Source organism: Berghia stephanieae, chromosome 7 (genome assembly GCF_034508935.2).
Source record: "Berghia stephanieae isolate SIO BIC M18660-M18661 chromosome 7, UCSD_Bste_1.3, whole genome shotgun sequence".
Classification (NCBI taxonomy): domain Eukaryota; kingdom Metazoa; phylum Mollusca; class Gastropoda; order Nudibranchia; family Aeolidiidae; genus Berghia; species Berghia stephanieae.
In genome coordinates, this window is record NC_088366.1 from 61,405,660 (window position 1) to 61,427,607 (window position 21,948).

The 21,948-nt window shown below is 33.6% G+C and overlaps 1 protein-coding gene across 1 annotated transcript in view; it reads left to right on the forward strand.

The window, feature by feature from the left end:
- The window catches only part of LOC144977612 (calcium-transporting ATPase type 2C member 1-like), a 57,591-nt gene that overhangs the window by 18,117 nt on the left and 17,526 nt on the right, over window positions 1-21,948 (forward strand). Inside the window, exons 10-24 of the mRNA XM_078923005.1 lie at window positions 259-383; window positions 802-899; window positions 2,952-3,044; window positions 3,508-3,597; window positions 4,064-4,168; window positions 4,719-4,875; window positions 5,196-5,366; window positions 7,086-7,234; window positions 8,235-8,401; window positions 9,429-9,497; window positions 13,013-13,129; window positions 13,463-13,610; window positions 14,679-14,774; window positions 17,766-17,907; window positions 20,208-20,335. Of these exons, the coding sequence (XP_078779131.1) occupies window positions 259-383; window positions 802-899; window positions 2,952-3,044; window positions 3,508-3,597; window positions 4,064-4,168; window positions 4,719-4,875; window positions 5,196-5,366; window positions 7,086-7,234; window positions 8,235-8,401; window positions 9,429-9,497; window positions 13,013-13,129; window positions 13,463-13,610; window positions 14,679-14,774; window positions 17,766-17,907; window positions 20,208-20,335 (1,855 nt within the window). The remainder of the gene's footprint in view (window positions 1-258; window positions 384-801; window positions 900-2,951; window positions 3,045-3,507; window positions 3,598-4,063; window positions 4,169-4,718; window positions 4,876-5,195; window positions 5,367-7,085; window positions 7,235-8,234; window positions 8,402-9,428; window positions 9,498-13,012; window positions 13,130-13,462; window positions 13,611-14,678; window positions 14,775-17,765; window positions 17,908-20,207; window positions 20,336-21,948) is intronic.

The following is a 21,948-nucleotide window of genomic DNA, read 5'->3' on the forward strand; positions in this document are numbered from 1 at the left end:
AAATTGTATTATTTAAAATGGGAACACAGCATTCAAACTTTTTTTTGTAAGGTACCAATTACAATGTTTAAAAAAAAAAGACAAAAAAAAAGGAAAGGGAAAAAAACCCCATCTTTTTCCCATACTCTTTCAATTTTAAAATATTTTGTGCATGATAACTGAAAAGACTAATAATAGCAGAATAATAATGTAATAATGTAATAATTGATTCAATATTTCTGTTCAGATCAGCCTATTTTTTGTTGTTGTTTATTTCAGTCTTGCAGTGGCTGCCATACCAGAAGGACTACCCATTGTCGTGACGGTCACTCTAGCCATTGGTGTCATGCGAATGGCAAAGCGGAAAGCTATTGTAAAGAAACTCCCTGTAGTAGAAACACTTGGTAAGAGGAAAAACTCTTTTTTTTTCATTTAAATAACAATTCTACCCCCCCCCCCCCCCCCGCCCCCCTTGTCTTTCAATATCAAAAAGAAAAGGTGCCTTTATTGTTTTATTTCAGGGATATAAAAACTGACATTGCTTCCAAATTATTTCTTCTCATTTTGTCTTAGGCCATTAGTTTTTATGTATTTTTGTAGACCTTTTGGTTTTTGTTTGTTTTGGGGTTGTTTTTTTTTTTTTTTTTTTTTTTTAAATTTTTAATCATTGAGAATTAAACTTAAATTAAAAACCAAAAAATAAAACATTAATTTTTTATTTTTGTGCCTTTGATTTTGTTGTAAAATTCTTTAAATCTTATTTTTTCTTTACATTTTATTTTGATGTGTTTCTCTCTATTTTAAATCTTCAATCTCTCTCAGGCTGTGTGGACGTGATCTGCTGTGATAAAACAGGAACGCTGACAAAGAATGAAATGACCGTGACACGCGTTGTCACTCCTGATGGGAGTGATGCTGAGGTAATGAAAGGGCTTTGATAATGATAGTTAAGGTTTTGAATAGAGAATTTGTCAGAAATAGTTTCCAAAAATTATTATAGCAACCATAATTAAGAACATTACATGTTGTGAGTAAAACTTTTAGGCTTGTAGACAGTGTATCTCTGTTTGATTTAAGTTTTGTTTATTAAATTTGTATTCGATAATGTTATGGTTCACTGTTTTGGATTTACTTAACACTCTGGGTTATGAATGGACAATGATAACTTTATTTAATAGCTTGTTCATGGGAACACAAAGAGAGAAAAGATTACGTGGTCCTTCAGAGTCATTAGACCAGTGGACCTGGTGTTTCTTTAGCCCGAAACGGACAATAGCAGTTGCATGCATGCTATCATTTGGATAGGATGCTAGATTATAACAAAGTACTTTCCTCCAGACAGATTGTCAGAAAAAATATCGACTTCGCCAGGAATCGATCTTAGTCCCTATTGGTCTGAAGCGCGGGCTCTGCTTACTTAGCTATCAGGACCTTCAAAAACACAAGGGAGCTAAGCAAAAATTATTATTATTATTTATATTTATATTTTTTTGTAAAATTTTTGATTCAAGAAAAGTTTCCATATTTTTACGTTGTTTATTTTGACAATAAGAGTTATTGGTTTAGTTAGAAATTCAAGTCAACATTAGGGCATCATCAAAAGTCATGGCGTAAAGACTTCTCAACTTGTTGTTTTAAATTCAGCTTGATGATTTGAAGTGTTTTTCTTTACCTTTAATTTCTCAATCAGCTGTACGTCATTAGAAGAGGAGAATTTCCTGATTGTTTATATTGTTGATTGTTTATGTGCGGCTATGTGGTCTAGTGGTATGACACTCGCTTTCGGATCAGAAGTCCTGGGTTCGAGCCTCGTGCTCAGCGCATAGTTGAATCCTTGGAAAAGGCTCTTTACTCACATTCTCTCACCGTACTCAGATGTAAAATGAGTACCTGGCCGTTAACAGTGTTGTCTTTGTCAGAAAAATTGTAATATCGCCTAACAGGCATCATGTCCCGTCCTACATGTTAAATGTTGCTGTTGACCAGCGATCCCTTGTAAAGCGCTTTGAGCACATTTAGTGGATATTGCGTTGTATAAAGCTCAGCTCAATTTTGTTTTCTTTGTTTAATTAATTAATTATTTTTTTTATGAGGGGAATATTATTAAAAACTGCATAATAGTTTTGTTTTCAATATAATTAAGGCGTCCACAAATGAAAATTCAACGTGATGAATATAATGATAATCCTCTGTATTGTCATATCAACTAAAAGAAATTAAGGAGCAGGCACCAGTATAAGATAAAGATCTGAACAAGTGTGTATGAAAGGTGTTAGACAAAGCAAGAATGAAAAATAGACGAGAAAAAAAAAACTGTCCCAAAAAATCAGTCGACCTCAGTCATATCTGTATAAAACTCTCTGATATGTATAATTTCCATGATGAAATAAGTTGAGGTTTTTTTGTTCTGTGTTTTTTTGTTTGTTTGTTTGTTTGTTTGTTTGTTTGTTGTAATTGGAAGAATACATCAGAAAAACCTGTCACATTCAGAGTGTTAGACATCTGAGCCGAAAAGAATCTTTTGGTATTGGTACATTTGGTATTAATAATAATAATAATAATAATAATAATATATACTTTTTTCATTTAAAAAAATGGAAATTCGTTTACAGACGTGGCATGCATGAAAATGTATAAACACAAAGTTGATAATCTATGGCGACAATGTATAGATATATATATATATATATATATATATATATATATATATGCAAATGAACAAAAATGTAAAAATATACAACCAAGAACCAATAGCGACACTTTATGTATTAAAAGATGTAATTAAAACGAAAAACAAACAAGACAGAATGACAAACAATAAAGGCCACTATGGTAACTCTACAACATCAGGTCATTGACCTTAAAGATTATGAAGAAGTTTTCAAAGGGATTTATTTATTTTTTTTTTTTTTTGGATCAAGTATTTGAATTTGGAAAATTTCTTTAATTGTCTTTTCTCATTGACGATTCAGTTGACAGGAGTGGGATACGATACTCCAGGAGTCGTTAAAGTCTTATCTCAAACTTCCAAGACCTCAGAAGATGCCATCAAACGTGTCATTGAGGTATGTCATTTTACTGTGTTTTCATTGGATTATTGCATTTTTTGTTTTTGTTTTTCTCTGTACGTTTGGTTGTATTTTTTAATGTCCTTTTTTAAAAAAGTGACTTAAATCAATTAATGCCATGTAGATATCTAATTCTGACTTGTAAAAGTCATAAATGCTGGAAATATATTTCAGAAATTTTTATAAGCAATTTGCAGAATATGTAAAGGGGGTACACTAACAAATGTCAATATTCATTGTTTATAACGCAAAAGTCAAATGTTTGATAGTGTCATAGTATTTATTCACAGTATGGCCTACATTAAGTGTTAAGTTCTTTTGGAGTTCAGTGAAAATTACATGAAGTTAGATTATACTCAATTTTATATACCAAGAAAATATGTACATGTGGGTAAAATCAACTATATCTATTTATCTTATTTTGAGTTGCCTAGGTGATCATTTTAAAAATTTCTTTTAGATCGGATGCGTGTGTAACAATGCTGAGATCACTCACCAAGGATTACTAGGGCAACCTACAGAGGGGGCTCTGTTATCTGCTGCCAATAAGGTTGGTATAGTATTCATTACATCCCATTGCTTTTATCTGCACTTTGATGTCTTTGTCTTGGAATGAGATTTCTTGGTTTTGTCCAGGCCCTGACCGGGTACCCTAGCTGGGAGGGAAACAGTCAAATGTAATAGTTGTAGGAGATGATATTTTTTTTCCTTGTAAATCATCTCTCTTTTATCCACTGTATTGTTATGTTTACATTTGAGTGTATCCCTTTTTACTATCCCATTTTCTTCCATTTTACTGTTGCTCATATAACCTTAATGTGTTGCATGCGCGTAAAACCCTTTAAAACAAAATCAAACTGTGAGGTGGACAGAGGAGTCAGAAAAATAAATCTCAAATGAACCAGGGATTGTTGCCTGTCCCCTTAATTTTGAGTTCACTGCACTACAAATTGAATTATTTGGAGCTTTCATTAATTTTAGCATTGTTAAACTATTGTATTCCATTCATTCATTAGTTCAACATGGGAGATGTCCGCAAAAACTACGTCAGACTTCAAGAATGGCCTTTTAGTAGCGACACCAAGGTTATGGCAGTGAAGTGTCACCATGTCAGAAATGAGGTTAGTGATAAAAATAGTTTGGTTTTGGGGGGTTGTTTTTACCGTTTTAAGGTCTCTTCTTTTGAAAAAAAATACATGTGTTTTTATGTTGTTTTTTTTTTTTTAAGTTGACCAAGTTTATATAATAAAGCTTAGATATTTATCACTCTATGCAATTTGATTTACCTCCTTTTTATATCGATATTAAAGAGGTGAGTTGCATAGAGTATACCAAAAAGGACTGAATTGAAGGTAATCCTGGTAAATGGTAAAACTTAGCATCCATCATTTTATGGATCTATTGAAAGATGCCAAGGTGTTTTTTTAGTTTAAAAAAATATTGATTGGGGTTTTTTTGTTTGTTTTTTTCATTAAAAAAAATTTTAATATCGTTTTAAGTCATTTTAAAACACAATAAAGTATTTTTTTGCAATTGGAGATAAACCCTAATAGATTTGGAATCTATTTTAAACAAGAGATAAAGCCATTGATAAGTTTTAAATGATAATTTATTTTTTTTATGAATGTTTCCATGAAATTGTTATTATTTCTTTTTATCTCTTTTCTATAGAAACAAGTCAGCCTGTTTGTCAAAGGAGCTCTTGAGTATGTTTTGCAAAGGTCAACTCATTACTACGACAGCAATGACCGCGTCGAGTTGATGAACGATAAAGTCAGGGAAGAATTGGGCAACAAAGGCCATGCCCTGGCAGCTACAGGACTCAGAGGTGGGTGGAACAAACTCTTTTCTTCCACAATGCGGCAGAGAGAAGTCGTGAGGTCACACCTTCTATATATTCTTCCAGTTCCAAACTCCTTATATATATATATATATATATATATATATATATATATATATATATATATATATATATATATATATATATATATATATATATATATATATATATATGCAAATGCACAAAAATGTAAAAATATACAACCAAGAACTAATAGCAACACTTTATATATTATTTTGATGAATTGAGATAGACCATACCTCTGCCTGATTCACTTATTTTTTTCTGAATTTTGTTTATTCGTCCAGTCTTAGGCATGTCCGTAGGTACAGACCAAATGGACCTTATATTTGCTGGAATGGTGGGAATTATTGACCCGCCTAGAGAAGGGGTACGGGAGGCCACAGAAACATTGCAAGGAATGAGAGTTGCTGTCAAAATGTTGACTGGGGACTCTGAAGACACGGCCAAGGCTGTTGGTAAGGATTTCTAATGCAAAGTCATACATGCCGAATCTTACGAATTTTTCGTAGTTTTACAAATTTTAGACAAATTTCATGGCCAAATATGAAATTTTATGGAAAATTACGAATTTTTAATTCTTAGTAATACTTAAATGATAATAAAAATAATAATGATAAGAAGAAGAACAACAACAACTACTACTAATACTACTACTACTATAATGATGATGATAATAATAATAATAATAATAATATTGTGGTTGTTCATACACAATTTCAGAAATTACGAATTTCCTTGTCAAGTTACTAAAAATTGACATTAAAATTACTAAATATGAAGTTTTCAATTTGGCAAGTCTGCAAAGTAACATGGAAGTGTTACTGTAGTTCTGAGAATATGTAGGAGTCTTGTGGACGTTAGACATTTTACTTATGAGAAAACAAATTGATATATTTTTTTTTTAATTTTCAGAAGAACAGTCTATTGACATTGTTGTCTTTATATTTTCAAGTTTAAACCTCTAAGTGTCGTAAGAGGCTAAAATAATATTTAAAAACCACATTCTTCATATTCCATTAATATCGGCGTAACTTAATAGATTATCTACAATTATTGCAGCATTTAGTTTTTTAAAGTCATGACAACTATATTCTTGTTAAACGTCATTGAACATGTTGGTGGAGACAACCGCCCTCTACATTTTATTTTTTATTATTGTTTTATTTTTATACAATTTTTATACAAAGACAAGACCATGTTTCCCACCTAAATTTGGACTTCAAAATCAAGTCAGAATCAGCTTCAGATTATTCACTTGTTATAGTTCAATGAATTGAACATTATCTTTTCACAAAGAGATATTTTTAAAAATGCAAACATATCTTTTTCTCCTTTGCTTACTTAAGCTGTTAAAATATTTTAAGAATTATGAGTATTTTAAATACTTGATTAATTGTAAAGGTGTGCGGCTATGTGGTCTTGTGGTATGACACTCGCTTTCGGAAGGTCCTGAGTTCGAGCCTCGCGCTCGGCGCATAGTTGAGTCCTTGGAAAAGGCTCTTTACTCACTTTCTCTCACCGTACTCAGGTGAAAAATGAGTACCTGGCCGTTAACAGCATTGTCTTTGTCCGAAAAATTGTAAAACAGGCGGCATGTCCCGTCATCATCATTGCCTTTTTCACCCTGGGTCAGGGTATAGGCCACAGACAAACAGTTTCCATCCTTCTCTATCCTGAGCCAACTTTTTTATCTCATTCCAGGTCTTACCACTTCTCTGTATATCAGCTTCTTTAATTCTTCTCCATGTTCCTCGTGGCCTTCCCCTTGATCTTCTGCCCTGAGGGTTCCAGTCCAATACTTTCTTTGTTATGGTTGAGTCATTCTTTCTAAGCGTGTGTCCAATCCACCTCCATCGTCTTCTTCCTATATCCTCTCCCACTGGTTTCTGCTGTGTTCTTTTCCATACTTCTTCATTTTTTATTCTATCCATCCATTTTATTCTGAGTAGCTTACGCATGCACCTGTTTACAAAAATCTGTACCCTCCTTATACATGCCTGTGATGCGTTCCAAGTCCCGTCCTACATGTTAAATGTTGCTGTTGACCAGGGACCCCTTGTATAGTGCTTTGAGCACATTTAGTGGATATTGCGCTATATAAGGCTCAATTATTATTAAATTATTTATTTTTTATATTTCTAATCAAAAGTTATCTCTTAAATTCTGTATCACAGGTGCCAGGTTGGGAATGTATTCTCAGGGAGGAAATTGTATGTCAGGTGATACCTTAGAGCAGCTTAACGTCGACCAGCTGGCGGACGTCATCAGTAACATCAATATATTTTACAGAGTCACCCCCCGACACAAACTTAAGATTGTCAAGGTATGTCTTTTTTTTTTACGAAGATCATAATTGTGGGAGTGTTTGATGAGTTATCTATATTCCTTCGTGGAATGCCTAGGCGACGATGTCTTATGATGTCGTGGCGGAAAAGGCATAATTTTTTAAATTTATAATCGTGGGAGTGATTCAATTTTCATTTCTTCGTATCGTGTGGTTTGACCCTTACGAAAATTGTATATCTGATTGCGGTCTAACCTGCCTTTGTGGTTGTCTATTTATTCACATACTAAATTAACATTAGCAAAGTTGAGAAAGTTAGAGATTTATAGTTTGAACTGATGGATTGTATATAAAAATGAACATTTACAAAATGAAAAAAATTGGAGATTAAAAGTTTGAACCAATGGATTCTGTATAAAAATTAACATTTACTAATAATAATAATAATAATAATAATAATAATAATAATAATAATAATAATAATGATAATAATAATAATAATAATAATAATAATAATGATAATAATAATAATATAAAACTGGCTCTGAGCGCTCCAGTACACATATAAGGCATGGCCATTTTCCTTTTATTTCATTCTGTCCTCGACTATGCCAATTCAATTCCTATTCCACTCCTTTTCCTTCATCCTGCACCATGTCATGTCCTTCAACATACAAAATGACCTCTTATCGTAGCCTCCTAAATTAGTCAATGTGTCCATAAATATGTGCGGCTATGTGGTCTAGTGGTATGACACTTTCATTGGGATCGGAAGGTCCTGTGTTCGAGCCTCGCGCTCGGCGCATTGTTGAGTCCTTGGAAAAGGCTCTTTGCTCACATTCTCTCACCGTACTCAGGTGTAAAATGAGTACCTGACCGTTAACAGCGTTGTCTTTGTCCGAAAAATTGTAATATCACCTAACAGGCATCCTACATGTTAAATGTTGCTGTTGACCAGGGACCCCTTGTAAAGCGCTTTGAGCACATTTAATGGATATTGCGCTATATAAAGCTCATTTTTTTTTTTAAATGTCATCAGGCATTACAATCAGTCCACCATGTAGTTGGTATGACGGGAGATGGTGTCAACGATGCTGTGGCACTCAAGACTGCCGATATCGGTATTTCCATGGGAAAGACAGGAACTGATGTGTCCAAGGAGGCCGCTGATATGATTCTGGTGGATGATAATCTCAACACCATTTTGTGAGTGAAATGCAAATATTTGTTTTGAGTTTAAAGGCAAAAGAAATTTTTTTTTGTGTTTTTTTTTTAAATTTAGAATAAAAAGAAAAGAATTTGAATTAGTGCAGGCATTTAAAGTGATTGGGTCCCTTAGAGCTGGCAGAAAGTACTTTCGATAGACTAGCATCGTGTCCAAAGGGTAGCAAGCAATTACGATTGTCCGTTTCATGCTGTAGATACGGGGGGTTAACTCAGGCTCTATGGATCCCAATGACTCTGAGGGAATTTTTATCTCCGAATTGTGGTTGATGATAAATTTGTATGTCCAAGTCATCATTTACCACATCAATGGGGAATGAGATTAGGGGAAGAGTAGCATCCCTTGATTGGAAGTCACGAGCAAAAAAAGTTATTAGAGAGAGAACGCCATGTTGGTTGTGCGGCATGAGACACTTCACCGAAAGCAAGGACGAGAGAGAGACGCATGCGCAAAACCATTTTGACGTTCTCTCTGTAAGGTGACGTCCAATCAAGGGATGCTACTCTTCCGCTGATCTCATTCCCTATGGGAAAATGGAAGCCCAAGGCATCCGTCCACATTATTTTGTCTTTCTTGATTAAAATGAAGGGTAAATTTAACTTCATTTTACTGAATCAGGATATCTTCTTTTATCTTTGATGTTTGTATATGTACTCCAACTACATTAATTATCCAATTTTGACAATTGTGTTCTGAAGTAAACAATATTTTAGTAAAACAGAATATATAATGATAATTTGATATAAGACACAGATGCCAACCTTTGAAAAAAAAAAAAGTAGAATACATTTTAATGATTGGACATATAATTGTACACATAATATATTGAACAAAGCATTTAGCATTTTTGCGAAAGAACCTATCTCTGATCAACGATCTTGATTTTTTATTTTTGGAAACACGCTCATTTTTCTCTTTGTTGATGGTTGGAATGATTGATGGATAAGCAAGCACCTTAAAGTCAATTTTTAAAACAGATTTTTACATGCTTTTTTACCCTCTTCACAGGGCTGCCATGGAGGAAGGCAAAGGAATTTATTACAACATCAAAAATTTTGTTAATTTTCAACTTAGCACGTAAGTGGCATTTGGTTTTTTTTTTTTATTTATTGAAAGAAACTTATTTTATTTTTATCCTAATCACTGCGAATATGCCAGCTTTTGATGATTTACAAGTTTATACGTATTTTTCCACAAACGGGTAGCAAACCTTCCATTCTAGAGTTGAAGAGTCTCTTTTACTCTTTAACATGGAACAAAAACTTGGAATAGAAATCAATCAAAAGTTCTTGTACTGTGTGATGAAATTATCAACAACAAAAAAACAAAAAAAATGCTGCAAATCAAATAAGTCCATAATATTGACTCAAGAAATTAAAGCTACTCAGAGTATTATCGTTTTGATATAATTTAGTGTTCTGTGAAAGTATAGAAATTATAATTATAACATCTTTAAAACTTGATGAATTATTGTTTTAATGATAATATTAATAATAATAATAATAATAATAATAATAATAATAATAATAATAATAATAATAATGATAATAATAATAATAATAATAATAATAATAATAATAATAATAATAATAATAATAATAATAATAATAATAATAATAATATATACTTTATTCATCCAAAAAAATGGAAATTCGTTTACCGACGTAGCATGCATAAAAATGTATAAACACAAATTTGAGAATCTATGACGACAATGTATACATATATATATATATATTGGATCGTGTTTGATACAAATATGGTACGAAAAGTGCTCGACATGTAGTAATGGAGCGAATTATTATTTTTTAAAATATTTACCACAATGTTTGAGACAGTCTACATTAATGTTTCAGGCTTAATTTGCCATCGTCAGGACTGAGTTGTTTTGTTGACTGTTGTTGTTTCTTGAAGTGGTTCCGGTTTAAAGTTGATTAACAAGAACTTTCTTCGATGTGGACACGTTCCGTACATCTCACTTTTCGTGTTGAGTGTGGCTTCATGAGGGTGTTTGATTATAGTATATTTCTCTTCCAGGCATAAGCTACATTGTTTTGATGTTGGTGTGTATCCTGTTGCTTTAGATAAAATTTTCCATGAAATGTTGTGGTCTAGTTTGTTGTCTTTTAATTTCCAAATATGTTCGCTGAGTTTTGTGGATGTTTTTTTGTTAGTGTTTCTAAATGTTGAGGTGTGGAGGTTGTATCTTGTTTTGAAATTATTTTCTGTTAGTCCTACATATTTTTCTTGTTTGTTTGTTTTAGTTTCTGTGACTGTGGCTTGGTAAATTAAACTTGATTCTAAGCATTGTTTGTTTAGCGGGCAATGTTCTTTATTTCTGCAGTTGCATTTTCTGGTGGGTGGGCTTTGCTCTTGTCGGTGGTTTATTAATATTTTTTTGTTGTGGCTTGAAATTATTTGTTCTATGTTGCGCATACACGAGTAGCTTATTTTTATGGTATTCCTGTTGATAATTTTATGTAGCTTGTGGTTTTTTGGAAAGTGTGTATCAATTAATTTCAGATACCAGCCGACAAATCCAACAACTATTACAAAATGACACCTGAGGAATATGATAAAATGACACACAAACAAATCAACAAAGACTATAAAAAAGACAGAACACATAGAACCGAAGAGATCACAAAAGAAGATAAGAATATAGCGAACAGACTTGACCTTAGCGATCGAATCGATATAGCACCAAGAAGAGAAGCGTTCATCACATTAAAAGATCACAAGCCTGACTTAAAAAATAATCCAAAATGTAGACTAATAAATCCATACAAATCTGAAATTGGAAAAATCAGCAAAAAGATATTAGAAAAAATAAATAAAAACGTCAAAGAAGCAACTAAATTCAACCAGTGGAAAAACACCGATGAAGTCATTGAATGGTTTAAAAATATCCAAAACAAAGAAAATTGCACTTTCATCTCTTTCGACATTTGCGATTTTTACCCCTCCATCACTCCAGACTTACTAAACAAAGCATTGGAATTCGCAGCAAAATACACCAACATCACAGAAGAGGAAAAACACATCATCAAACACACCAAGCACAGCACACTATACTATGACAACACGCCGTGGACAAAGCGACATAATGATTTCGACGTAACAATGGTTCGTTCGATGGTGCTGAAACATGCGAACTGGTCGGACTCTACATCCTGTCACAACTGCAACATACACACACATACATCGGCCTCTATAGAGATGACGGACTCGCTATAACCAACAGACGACCAAGAGAGAACGAAAACATCAAAAAACAAATCTGTAAAATATTCCAAAACAACAATTTGAAAATCACGATAGAAGCAAACAAAAAAACAGTTGACTTCCTCGACATCACATTCGACATAAAATCCAATGCATTCCAACCGTTCAGAAAACCAAACAACACCATTAGCTACATTAATAAAAACAGCAACCACCCCCGTCCCGTCATTGAAAACATACCAAAAAACATAGCACTGAGGGTGAGCAAACTTTCGGAAAACAGAGAGATATTCAACGTCGCAGCCACCCCCTACAAAGAAGCACTCACAAAAAGCGGATACAACACACCATTTGAATACACAGACGCCTCCCTCTCATGTAAACCCCAACACACAAGTGAAGAACGTAAAACAAGAAAACGACACATAACTTGGTTCAACCCACCTTTCAACAAAAACGTCAGCACAAACATAGGACAGCAGTTCCTGAAATTAATTGATACACACTTTCCAAAAAACCACAAGCTACATAAAATTATCAACAGGAATACCATAAAAATAAGCTACTCGTGTATGCGCAACATAGAACAAATAATTTCAAGCCACAACAAAAAAATATTAATAAACCACCGACAAGAGCAAAACCCACCCACCAGAAAATGCAACTGCAGAAATAAAGAACATTGCCCGCTAAACAAACAATGCTTAGAATCAAGTTTAATTTACCAAGCCACAGTCACAGAAACTAAAACAAACAAACAAGAAAAATATGTAGGACTAACAGAAAATAATTTCAAAACAAGATACAACCTCCACACCTCAACATTTAGAAACACTAACAAAAAAACATCCACAAAACTCAGCGAACATATTTGGAAATTAAAAGACAACAAACTGGACCACAACATTTCATGGAAAATTTTATCTAAAGCAACAGGATACACACCAACATCAAAACAATGTAGCTTATGCCTGGAAGAGAAATATACTATAATCAAACACCCTCATGAAGCCACACTCAACACGAAAAGTGAGATGTACGGAACGTGTCCACATCGAAAGAAGTTCTTGTTAATCAACTTTAAACCGGAACCACTTCAAGAAACAACAACAGTCAACAAAACAACTCAGTCCTGACGATGGCAAATTAAGCCTGAAACATTAATGTAGACTGTCTCAAACATTGTGGTAAATATTTTTTAAAATAATATATTTTTATATTAATATATATTATAAGAAAGTATTTTAAGAAATCTCAAAATAAAAAATTGAAAAGATTTTCAGTATTTGTGCATTAGAAAATTCCAAACAAACAAAAAAAAAATCATATATATGTTTGTTGATCAAACATTTAATTATTTTTTTTAGGAGCATTGCAGCCCTTTCTCTTGTTGCCATTGCTATGATCACTCGCCTCCCTAATCCTTTGAATGCCATGCAGATTTTGTGGATTAACATCATAATGGACGGACCTCCAGCACAAAGGTATGTTCTAATTCATTTCATCAGTTACACCACTACCACAGCATCATCATTATCTGCATCGTCCTATAATCATATCATTGTCGTCATTTGTCATTATCGTCATCCTCCTCCACCTCATCATCATCATCATCATCATCATCATCATTATCATAATGTCATTATTATATTTTAAAAAATTGTAATATTCCTCACAAGCATCATGTCTCATTCTATTTGTTGATTGTTGCTGTTGGCCTGGGACCCATTGTAAAGCACTTTGAGCACATTTAGTGGATATTATGCTGTATGCTCAAGGTTTTTTGTTATTATTTTACTATCAATTTGTTATTTCAGTCTGGGTGTGGAGCCAGTGGATCGCGATGTGTTATGTAAACCCCCACGTAAAGTCAGCGACAACATTATCAACCGGCAGCTCATCTTCAACGTCTTGTCCTCTTCCTTATTCATCATCGGTGGGACACTGTGGACTTTTCATAGAGAGGTAGTGTGGAATTTGAAAACTTTCTATTTTATAACTTTCATTCAAAACTTATATGGAGAATGCTGGTAACTAACCAAGCCTTACCTTCTCATATCACCTATGTCTTGTAAAGCGCCGTAAAACATGTTAGGTGGAGATTGGCGCTTTATAAATTTTATTTATTTATTTATTTAGTTATTTATTTATTTTAGTTAATTATTTATTATTATTTATTTATTATATTTATTATTTATTTATTAGTTATTTATTTATTTTATTTATTTATTTATCTATTTATTTATTATTTAAATGAATGTACTGTTTTTTTGTTGATCATTTTATTTTTGATTACTTTAAGTTTGTCCATTGTTTGTATGAGCGTAGCCTTTGTAAAGTTATAGCCCGACACTGACCAAAAAATGACGTCAAAATGCCAGTCTTTTGCCACAAAAGAAAACAAATCGTGAGTTGTATTCAATAGTTCAACCAATGAAACAACTTGTTTCCTTGAGCTCTACTAACGACAACTCACTAGACGCTACACAAACCTAAAAAATGATGTCAAACTGCCAGTCCTAGAGGGTTTTAGTGTCAGGCTATATGTTAAAGATGGCTATGGTATGAGGGCCTTATTTCTTTTTACTCTTTTGTCACGCAATATTCATTCCTTTTTCTATTTCAAAATGGAACCAATAAAGGTTGCAGTGAAAAAGTCAATGAAATGTTGATAAGATTCAAACATTAATATTATTGTAGACGATTTTTGATGACAAGGAAACTCGGTAGAACAGTACATTCCAACAAAACAGCAGTAACTCTATCTACCACAATATTTCACAAAACAACACTGTACATAGCCTACACAAGAAATTATCACAGCAGTAAGTTCAAAATTCCAACATACAGAACCGACACATATAAAAACAGTTTCTTCCCAAGAACCGTCAAGGAATGGAACACTCTCCCACCAGAAATCTTAGATATTACAAACAACAACAAATTTGATCAACTATTAAACATTTATCTTTCAACTCAATGACACAATAATGGAGAAAGTCACCACATAATTGTATTTTTTTTTTTTTTCAGATGCAAGATGGAAAGATCACCCCACGTGATACAACTATGACGTTTACTTGTTTCGTGTTTTTTGACATGTTTAATGCCCTAAGCTGTCGGTCTTCAGTAAGTTTAGATTTTTGAAACATTAAAAAAAAAAATTTATGTATAATCATTAATGGATATAATTGTCATATTAAATTGAGTAATTATGTTCTATTGGAACTTAAATAATAAAAAATAATAATGCTGAAAACTTATATAGCGCTATAACTCCGAGACACCAGACTCTAAGCGCTTTGAGTCTGTCCTTACGAGTTTTTTAAAATGTCTGCTTTAAGATGTTAAAGTGACTCCATTTTAGATTCCATCAGCAGTAGTATCAACCTTATTTTTTTTTTTAATGTATATTCTTACGCATTTTTGCTCATTGTACACATTTTGCTCAGGAGTGTATGTTTTATTAAATTGTTATATTTTTAAAGCATTTTTAACAATCATACACTCTTTTAGTGTACTTAAACACTTTAATCTGTTTGTTGACCTGGACGTACATATAGGGGGTTCAATGTAGCATCTGGGTGGGGTTCCTACCTCCCATAGCGGGCAGGGAGGTACTTGCTGTGTCTTCAATCCCCTCTAATCTGTTTTCCAATTGCTTTCTGTCTTTGTCTTGGAATGAGATTGCTTGGTTTTGTCCTGACATTGGCTGGAGTCCTTGCGTGAGAGGGGAACAGTCGAATGTATGTTATTGTTTTGGGAGATGATATTTTTTTCCTTGTAAATCATCTCTTTGTTATGCATTGTATTTATGTTTAGTTTACATATTATATTATAGATTGGTAAACATTTGAGTGTATTCCTCTTAGTTGGGACCTGTGCTTGTGTCTGGATGAGACTTTTAGGTGATCTCAAACTAAGTACTTTGACGGTGTGCTCTTGGAATCTACATCTGTTCCCTATTTGAACCAATTCCCCTTTGTCTGACCTTTTCTTTTGTGCTTAAATTGTAATTCTAGAACTTTTTACTATCCCATTTTCTTCCTTTTTACTGGCGCTGATATGACCTTAATGTGTTGCAAGCGCCGTAAAACCCTTAAAAACAAACAAACAAACATCAATGTAGCATTATCTGGGTGGGTCATATCAGATTTATAAGTGGATCCTGGAAGTAGATGCTATTTATATATTGTCTATAAAGAGTAAGTTTATTCATTGATTTAAGTTATCAATTATAATATGACCAGTATGGTCTAATTGTCCATCATCCGATTTAGTGCTAATTATCGGTTTTGCAGGATTGTACGCATTTAAAAAAACCCAACAAAATCGTGACTCATTTTGGATCTCCATTATACACAATTTTTCATTGGCTAGGATTGGCAGCTCTGCCTGCATGGACTTTAGTTCACTTATTGATTGTGACACATGATTGTTAAGTTTAATCTCGATCCGTTTTTTTAATTTCTTTCTTATCGATAAATAATGAATAATGAGCTTTTATATAGCGCAATATCCACTAAATGTGCTCAAAGCGCTTTACAAGGGGTCCCTGGCCAACAGCAACATTTAACATGTAGGACGGGACATGACGCCTGTTAGGCGATATTTCAATTTTTTCGAACAGAGACAATGCTGTTAACGGCCAGGTACTCATTTTACACCTGAGTGTAGTGAGAGAATGTGAGTAAAGAGTCTTTTCCAAGGACTCAACTGTGCGTCAAGCAAGGCTCGAACCCAGGACCTTCCAATCCGAAAGCGAGTGTCATACCACAAGACCACATAGCCGATCAAAGACCACATAGCCGATCAAATTTCTTTCTTATCAATCAGTCAAAGGAACACAAAATAATATTTTACATCATACACTTCAATCACTGCACTTGGGTTTGGCCAACACCACAATCGCAGACTGGAAAAGGAAGACAACGGGTGACTGACAGGCGAAAAATGAGGAAAGAGGGGTAGTTGGGGTGTAGAATAACGCAAGCGAGATGTTCTCGCTCGTGTGTTGATGCTTTGGAACTGACTGGATTTTCAACACGACAATAAGGAGGAGGGGGGAGGGGGGGGGGCAGACAACTTACAATTGAAATGCCATTTCATTTCCATTTCGTTGTTTAAATGTGTGTGTGAGGGGGGGGGGGGGGGGAGGGGGAGGGGGGAGGTTCTATGTAATAAGGCCTCTGAACCTAATGAAATGGCTTTTCAACAAAAGAGGGATGTGGAGTAGACAGCTTAGCTTTGACACGCCTTTTCATTTCCATTTCACTTCACCTCTGAATAGCTGCGCATCATTCATTATCAATTATCGCACAAGAACTTTCGATCTTATTTTAGCTTTACATTTTACTAAAAGATGTCTAAAAGAAAGCACTGTGCTTACACGTTGGAGTTTAAAATCAAAATACTATGTGAAGTCGATGAAAAAAAAAGTTGATCAAGACGGAGATATGTAAATTACACGGCATCCCGAACTCAACTCTTTCAACAATTTTGAATTGAAAACGAAAACCCCCAAAAATATTTTTAAAACAGAAAAAAAAAAGAATATTTTTTAAAATTTATGGTTATGAAGACGGCATTTATTCAACAACTCCATTTAACGGGAAACCCATGATACGTTTAAATGAGCAAATTCCTTAAATAGTTACTACCCTTGAAAAACATTGCAACACGGGAACTTACTTTAAACCAAAATGTCTTTAAACCGAAATGGTTTAGAAGGTCCCCAAAATTTCGGTTTAAAATAATTCTACTGTATTTGGAATGGAAAACGAAAAACCCGAAAACTATTTTTTAAACACACACACACACACACACACACACACACACACACACACACACACACACACACACACACAAAAAGAATAATAAAATAACATTTTAAAAAAAATGGTTACAAAGACGGCATTTATTCAACAACTCCATTTAAGGGGAAACCCATGATATGATTAAATGAGCAAATTCCTTAAATTATAGTTACTACACTTGAAAAACATCGCAAAACGGGAACTTGCTTTAAACCAAAATGTCTTTAAACCGAAATGGTTTAGAAGGTCCCCAAAATTTCGGTTTAAAGTAATTCTACTGTATCTTCTCTCCTGTCCTCTCCAGACAAAGTCCATCTTCAAAATCGGATTTTTCACCAACAAGACATTCCTTTACGCTGTAGGTGGCTCCATTCTGGGACAGCTGATGGTTATATACCTGCCTCCTCTACAACGGACATTCCAAACTGAGGCTCTCTTTTTCTCAGGTAATAAAATTCATTTGAAATTGTAATTAATTGTGCCTTGTGGGCATCATGTCTTATCTGACATGTTCAATGCTGCTGACAGCTTGGGACCTTTTGTAAAATGCTTTGAGTACATTTTATAAATATAAAAGCTCTCATTTTGTCATGGGTGTCAGTTTTCTGGTTCATTCTAGAATTCCGGTTTCGCGATATCTCGAAGTCAAATACCTCCGGTATACTAAATTTTTCAAAAAATGTTGAGGGATTACCTCTGGTACTCTCTGTCTCTCTCTGTTCTTTGGCTCCCCTAGAGAGAGACAACTGCACTGTGAGTATTTCACTATGTATTATAAGTTGGTTTTAAAATCAAATTAATTTCCTCATTGTGTCAATATGTTTGCTGTGTAATCATTTAATAATGGTATAAAAATGGTGATGAAATAAGAGTAAAGTTTAGGCCGCATTTTCAGTAGGAACATTTTTAGGTTTGGCAAAGTGTCGAGATTTTAGTTTCAGGTTTCAGCACTTCTTCCTGCTGGCACCCATACATTTTGTTTTCATGACCACCTAACCATAATACACATAGTCACAATGACACATTTCTATCCTTTCCTTTCCATCCACATCCATCCTGTCCTTAATATCTTTACCCTCATTACAATAAGTGTGGATTTGTCATGTTAGATTCAAATATTACAGGGAAATAGGGGGCAGTGTGCCTCAGCAGCGGTACAGTCTTTGCTTCGTACCCGAAAGGTACTGACTTCAATCACACGCCACTGCTGTGTGGCCTTGAGCAAGCCAAACTCACCCTAGCTCAATTTGCAGCGCTGCACTGCGGCTTACGCCTGGGTTATTCCAGTCTTCCCTGGATAGTTGAGTCCTTGGAGAAGACTCTTTACTCACATTCTCTCACCGTGCTTAGGTGTAAAATGAGTTGCTATTGCTATTGCGCTATATAAAATCTCAATTTTTTAATTTAAAAAAAAACAAAGTACAGTGGGGTTTGTTTTTTTTAACTTACAAAATCAAATAAACACACCCTAAGACTACTATTCGTGTGGCTCTAACATGGACATCTGACAGCAAGAGGAAGAGAGGAAGTGCCAAGAGAAACATGGAGAAGGACAGTTGAGAATGAAAGAAGCAAAATGGAATTTGCATTGTGGAGTGAGGCCTGTACTGCTGATGTTGACAGGACAGCCTGTAGATGTTATTTTAATAAATAGAGGTGCCCTCATTATGGGAGTAAATCTGACTCATGGATGAACAGCACAAAACAAACGACGTTTCGCCCCTCGGCCTTTATCAGTAAAATAGGCAGAAACGTCGTTTGTTTTGTGATGTTCATCCATGAGTCAGATTTACTCCCTTTATCTTTAACTCCAGATGTTATTTTCTCAGCCTGATTCTCCATGAGGAGAGAGGGGAATAAGTCGAGTCAAGACTACAAGATGTGTAGTTTCTTTTTCGTTTAGCTCTTTTTCTTAAAAAGTGTAAATACATCCATTTAACTTAATTTTGGCATAGTAACATTGCATTTTTGTTCATCATCACTTACCCTCTGAATAGTTCACTGCATTTTTAAAACACTTTACTGTCTTGATTTGTGCAGCTATGTGGTCTTGTGGTATGACACTTGCTTTCGGATCGGAAGGTCCTGGGTTCGAGCCTCGCTTGGCGCATAGTTGAGTCCTTGGAGAAGGCTCTTTACTCACATTCTCTCACTGTACTCAGGTGACAAATGAGTACCTGGCCATTAAAAGCGTTGTCTCTGTGCGAAAAAAATTGTAATATCGCCTAACAGGCATCGTGTCCCGTCTTAAACGTTAAATGTTAAATGGACCCCTTGTAAAGCGCTTTGAGGACAACAAGCAAACCGTTAAACCGCACACTTTGTTATGTGAAACTATATGAGAATAGAAGAAAAAATACCCATTAATGCAAATACATTTGTGCCCCATCCCTATAAACGGTATTATCTCAGGTGATTTAGATGCCGGAAATGAATTTGTAGTAAAATAGATGGGGCTTTGTCTATTTTTCTGTATTCTTTTGAGGTTTCGATTATGGCTAATCTAAGCGCAGAAAACTAAAATTTCACATATCCATCCGATCATTGTAACTTTGAATTCACGTTTCGACATCAGGTTTATCGGGCATTATACAAGATTGAGATGGTGGGTGGGTCTTGTATATTAAATGGATATACCAGGGGTGATTTTTTTTAATATCATGTTTATCTCACAGGTGAATCAAACATGTATTGATCTTATATTTGTGATATCCCTTATTTTTATCTCCAATTTCTCCCACCACAGATTTTGTCACACTGTTATGCCTTACCTCAAGCGTTTTCATTATGTCAGAAATACGAAAGTACTTCCTGCGGAGAAATGAATGGAGAGACGAATTAAGGAGAGAAAGTCTGTTTTATCCTGAAAACATGGTATAATAAAGTACTGTTACAAGCTCTGTGATTTGGCCAATTGTATTACGTTGTATTTTTTTTTTTTCATAGTTCAAATTATTATTATTATAATTTTGTTCACTATTATGAATTCATGAATTTTGACATTTTTATTATTGATAATTTATTTACATGCACTTATTTCCTATTTTGGTATGATTGAAGGAAGATGAAAAATTCCATTGTTTCATTATTTGGTGATTTATGTTTTCCACAATGATATGAAAGTTGACTGTTTTTTTTAATTTGCATTTCTTTGGTGATAATTAATTAGTGATGAAATGATATTTCATAAATGATTTGAAAATGCTCATCAAAGCTGATTTTTTTAGAATTTATTCTTTTTCATGCAGATTTTATTATTTTGATAAATAGTTACTATTATTATTATTATTATTATTATTATTATTATTATTATTATTATTATTATTATTATTATTATTATTATTATTATTATTTTTATTATTATTGTTATTATTATTATTATTATTATTATTATTATTATTATTATTATTGTTATATTATTATTATTATTATTATTATTATTATTATTATTATTATTATTAGTATTATTATTATTATTATTATTATTATTATTATTTATTCTCGTTATTGTCATTGTTTGTGTCATGATTTCTTTCAATCTCTGTTTAAGCAGCATGGTATATCGTGCAAATTGAAATATATTTGCTAACAGTAATAATCTCGATGATAAATGGGATTTTAATTTTAACTCAAATATTCATTTTTTTAAAAGGCAGTTTCACATGGTATTATCAAAAGAGACACATGAGCTGGGGGTATTAACGACAGCTACGTATATTTACACACGAAATATTCAAGTTCATCCTTATTATATACTTCACCACTAGTTATATCAAGGTATAAAAATGTTAATTGACCAATCACACGTGTAAACGTGATATGATGTGATTATATTTAAAGTTGAGCATTTGTGATATTGTTTTCTTTCTTGCTTGGAAAATACGATGACATGATGTTGATGCCAGATTTACAGCAATTGCCAGTATGATATTATTTTCAAACTTTCAAAGGATAAATTGGCACTGTTGCTGGCATTTTGGAATTATTATTTGTCTTGCATTTTATCAAACAAATGACGGCCATCTCACCATAAGAACTAGACATACAACTTAATTCACGCATTCAAAGAAAACCCACTCAAAATCACACAAAAAAACCACCAATCTGCAAACTCAAACATCTTCAAATATTCATTTGCACCCCGTGCTATCAAAGACTGGAAAGCTCTTCCCGAATCATGTGTGAACACAACAGATTTAGAGACCTTCAAGCAAAAGATTATCAAAATTCTTCAGTCAAAACACCAACTATGGCTGCCACATTCAACAAACTCTCTCCACCCTCAAATACAATTACTCAGATTTAAGTCGACGTTCACATTCAGATTTAAATCGCTCATAATAGATTTGACACAGAGGTTTAGTCTTAAGTCTGCGGGTTATTTTTTAGATTCTGCCTGAGATTTGCAGAAGTTTTGAAGCTCAATCGCTAGCGTCCATGCATTGAAGGAAGATTATATAACTGTATAACTTTTCAGTTCATTGTAA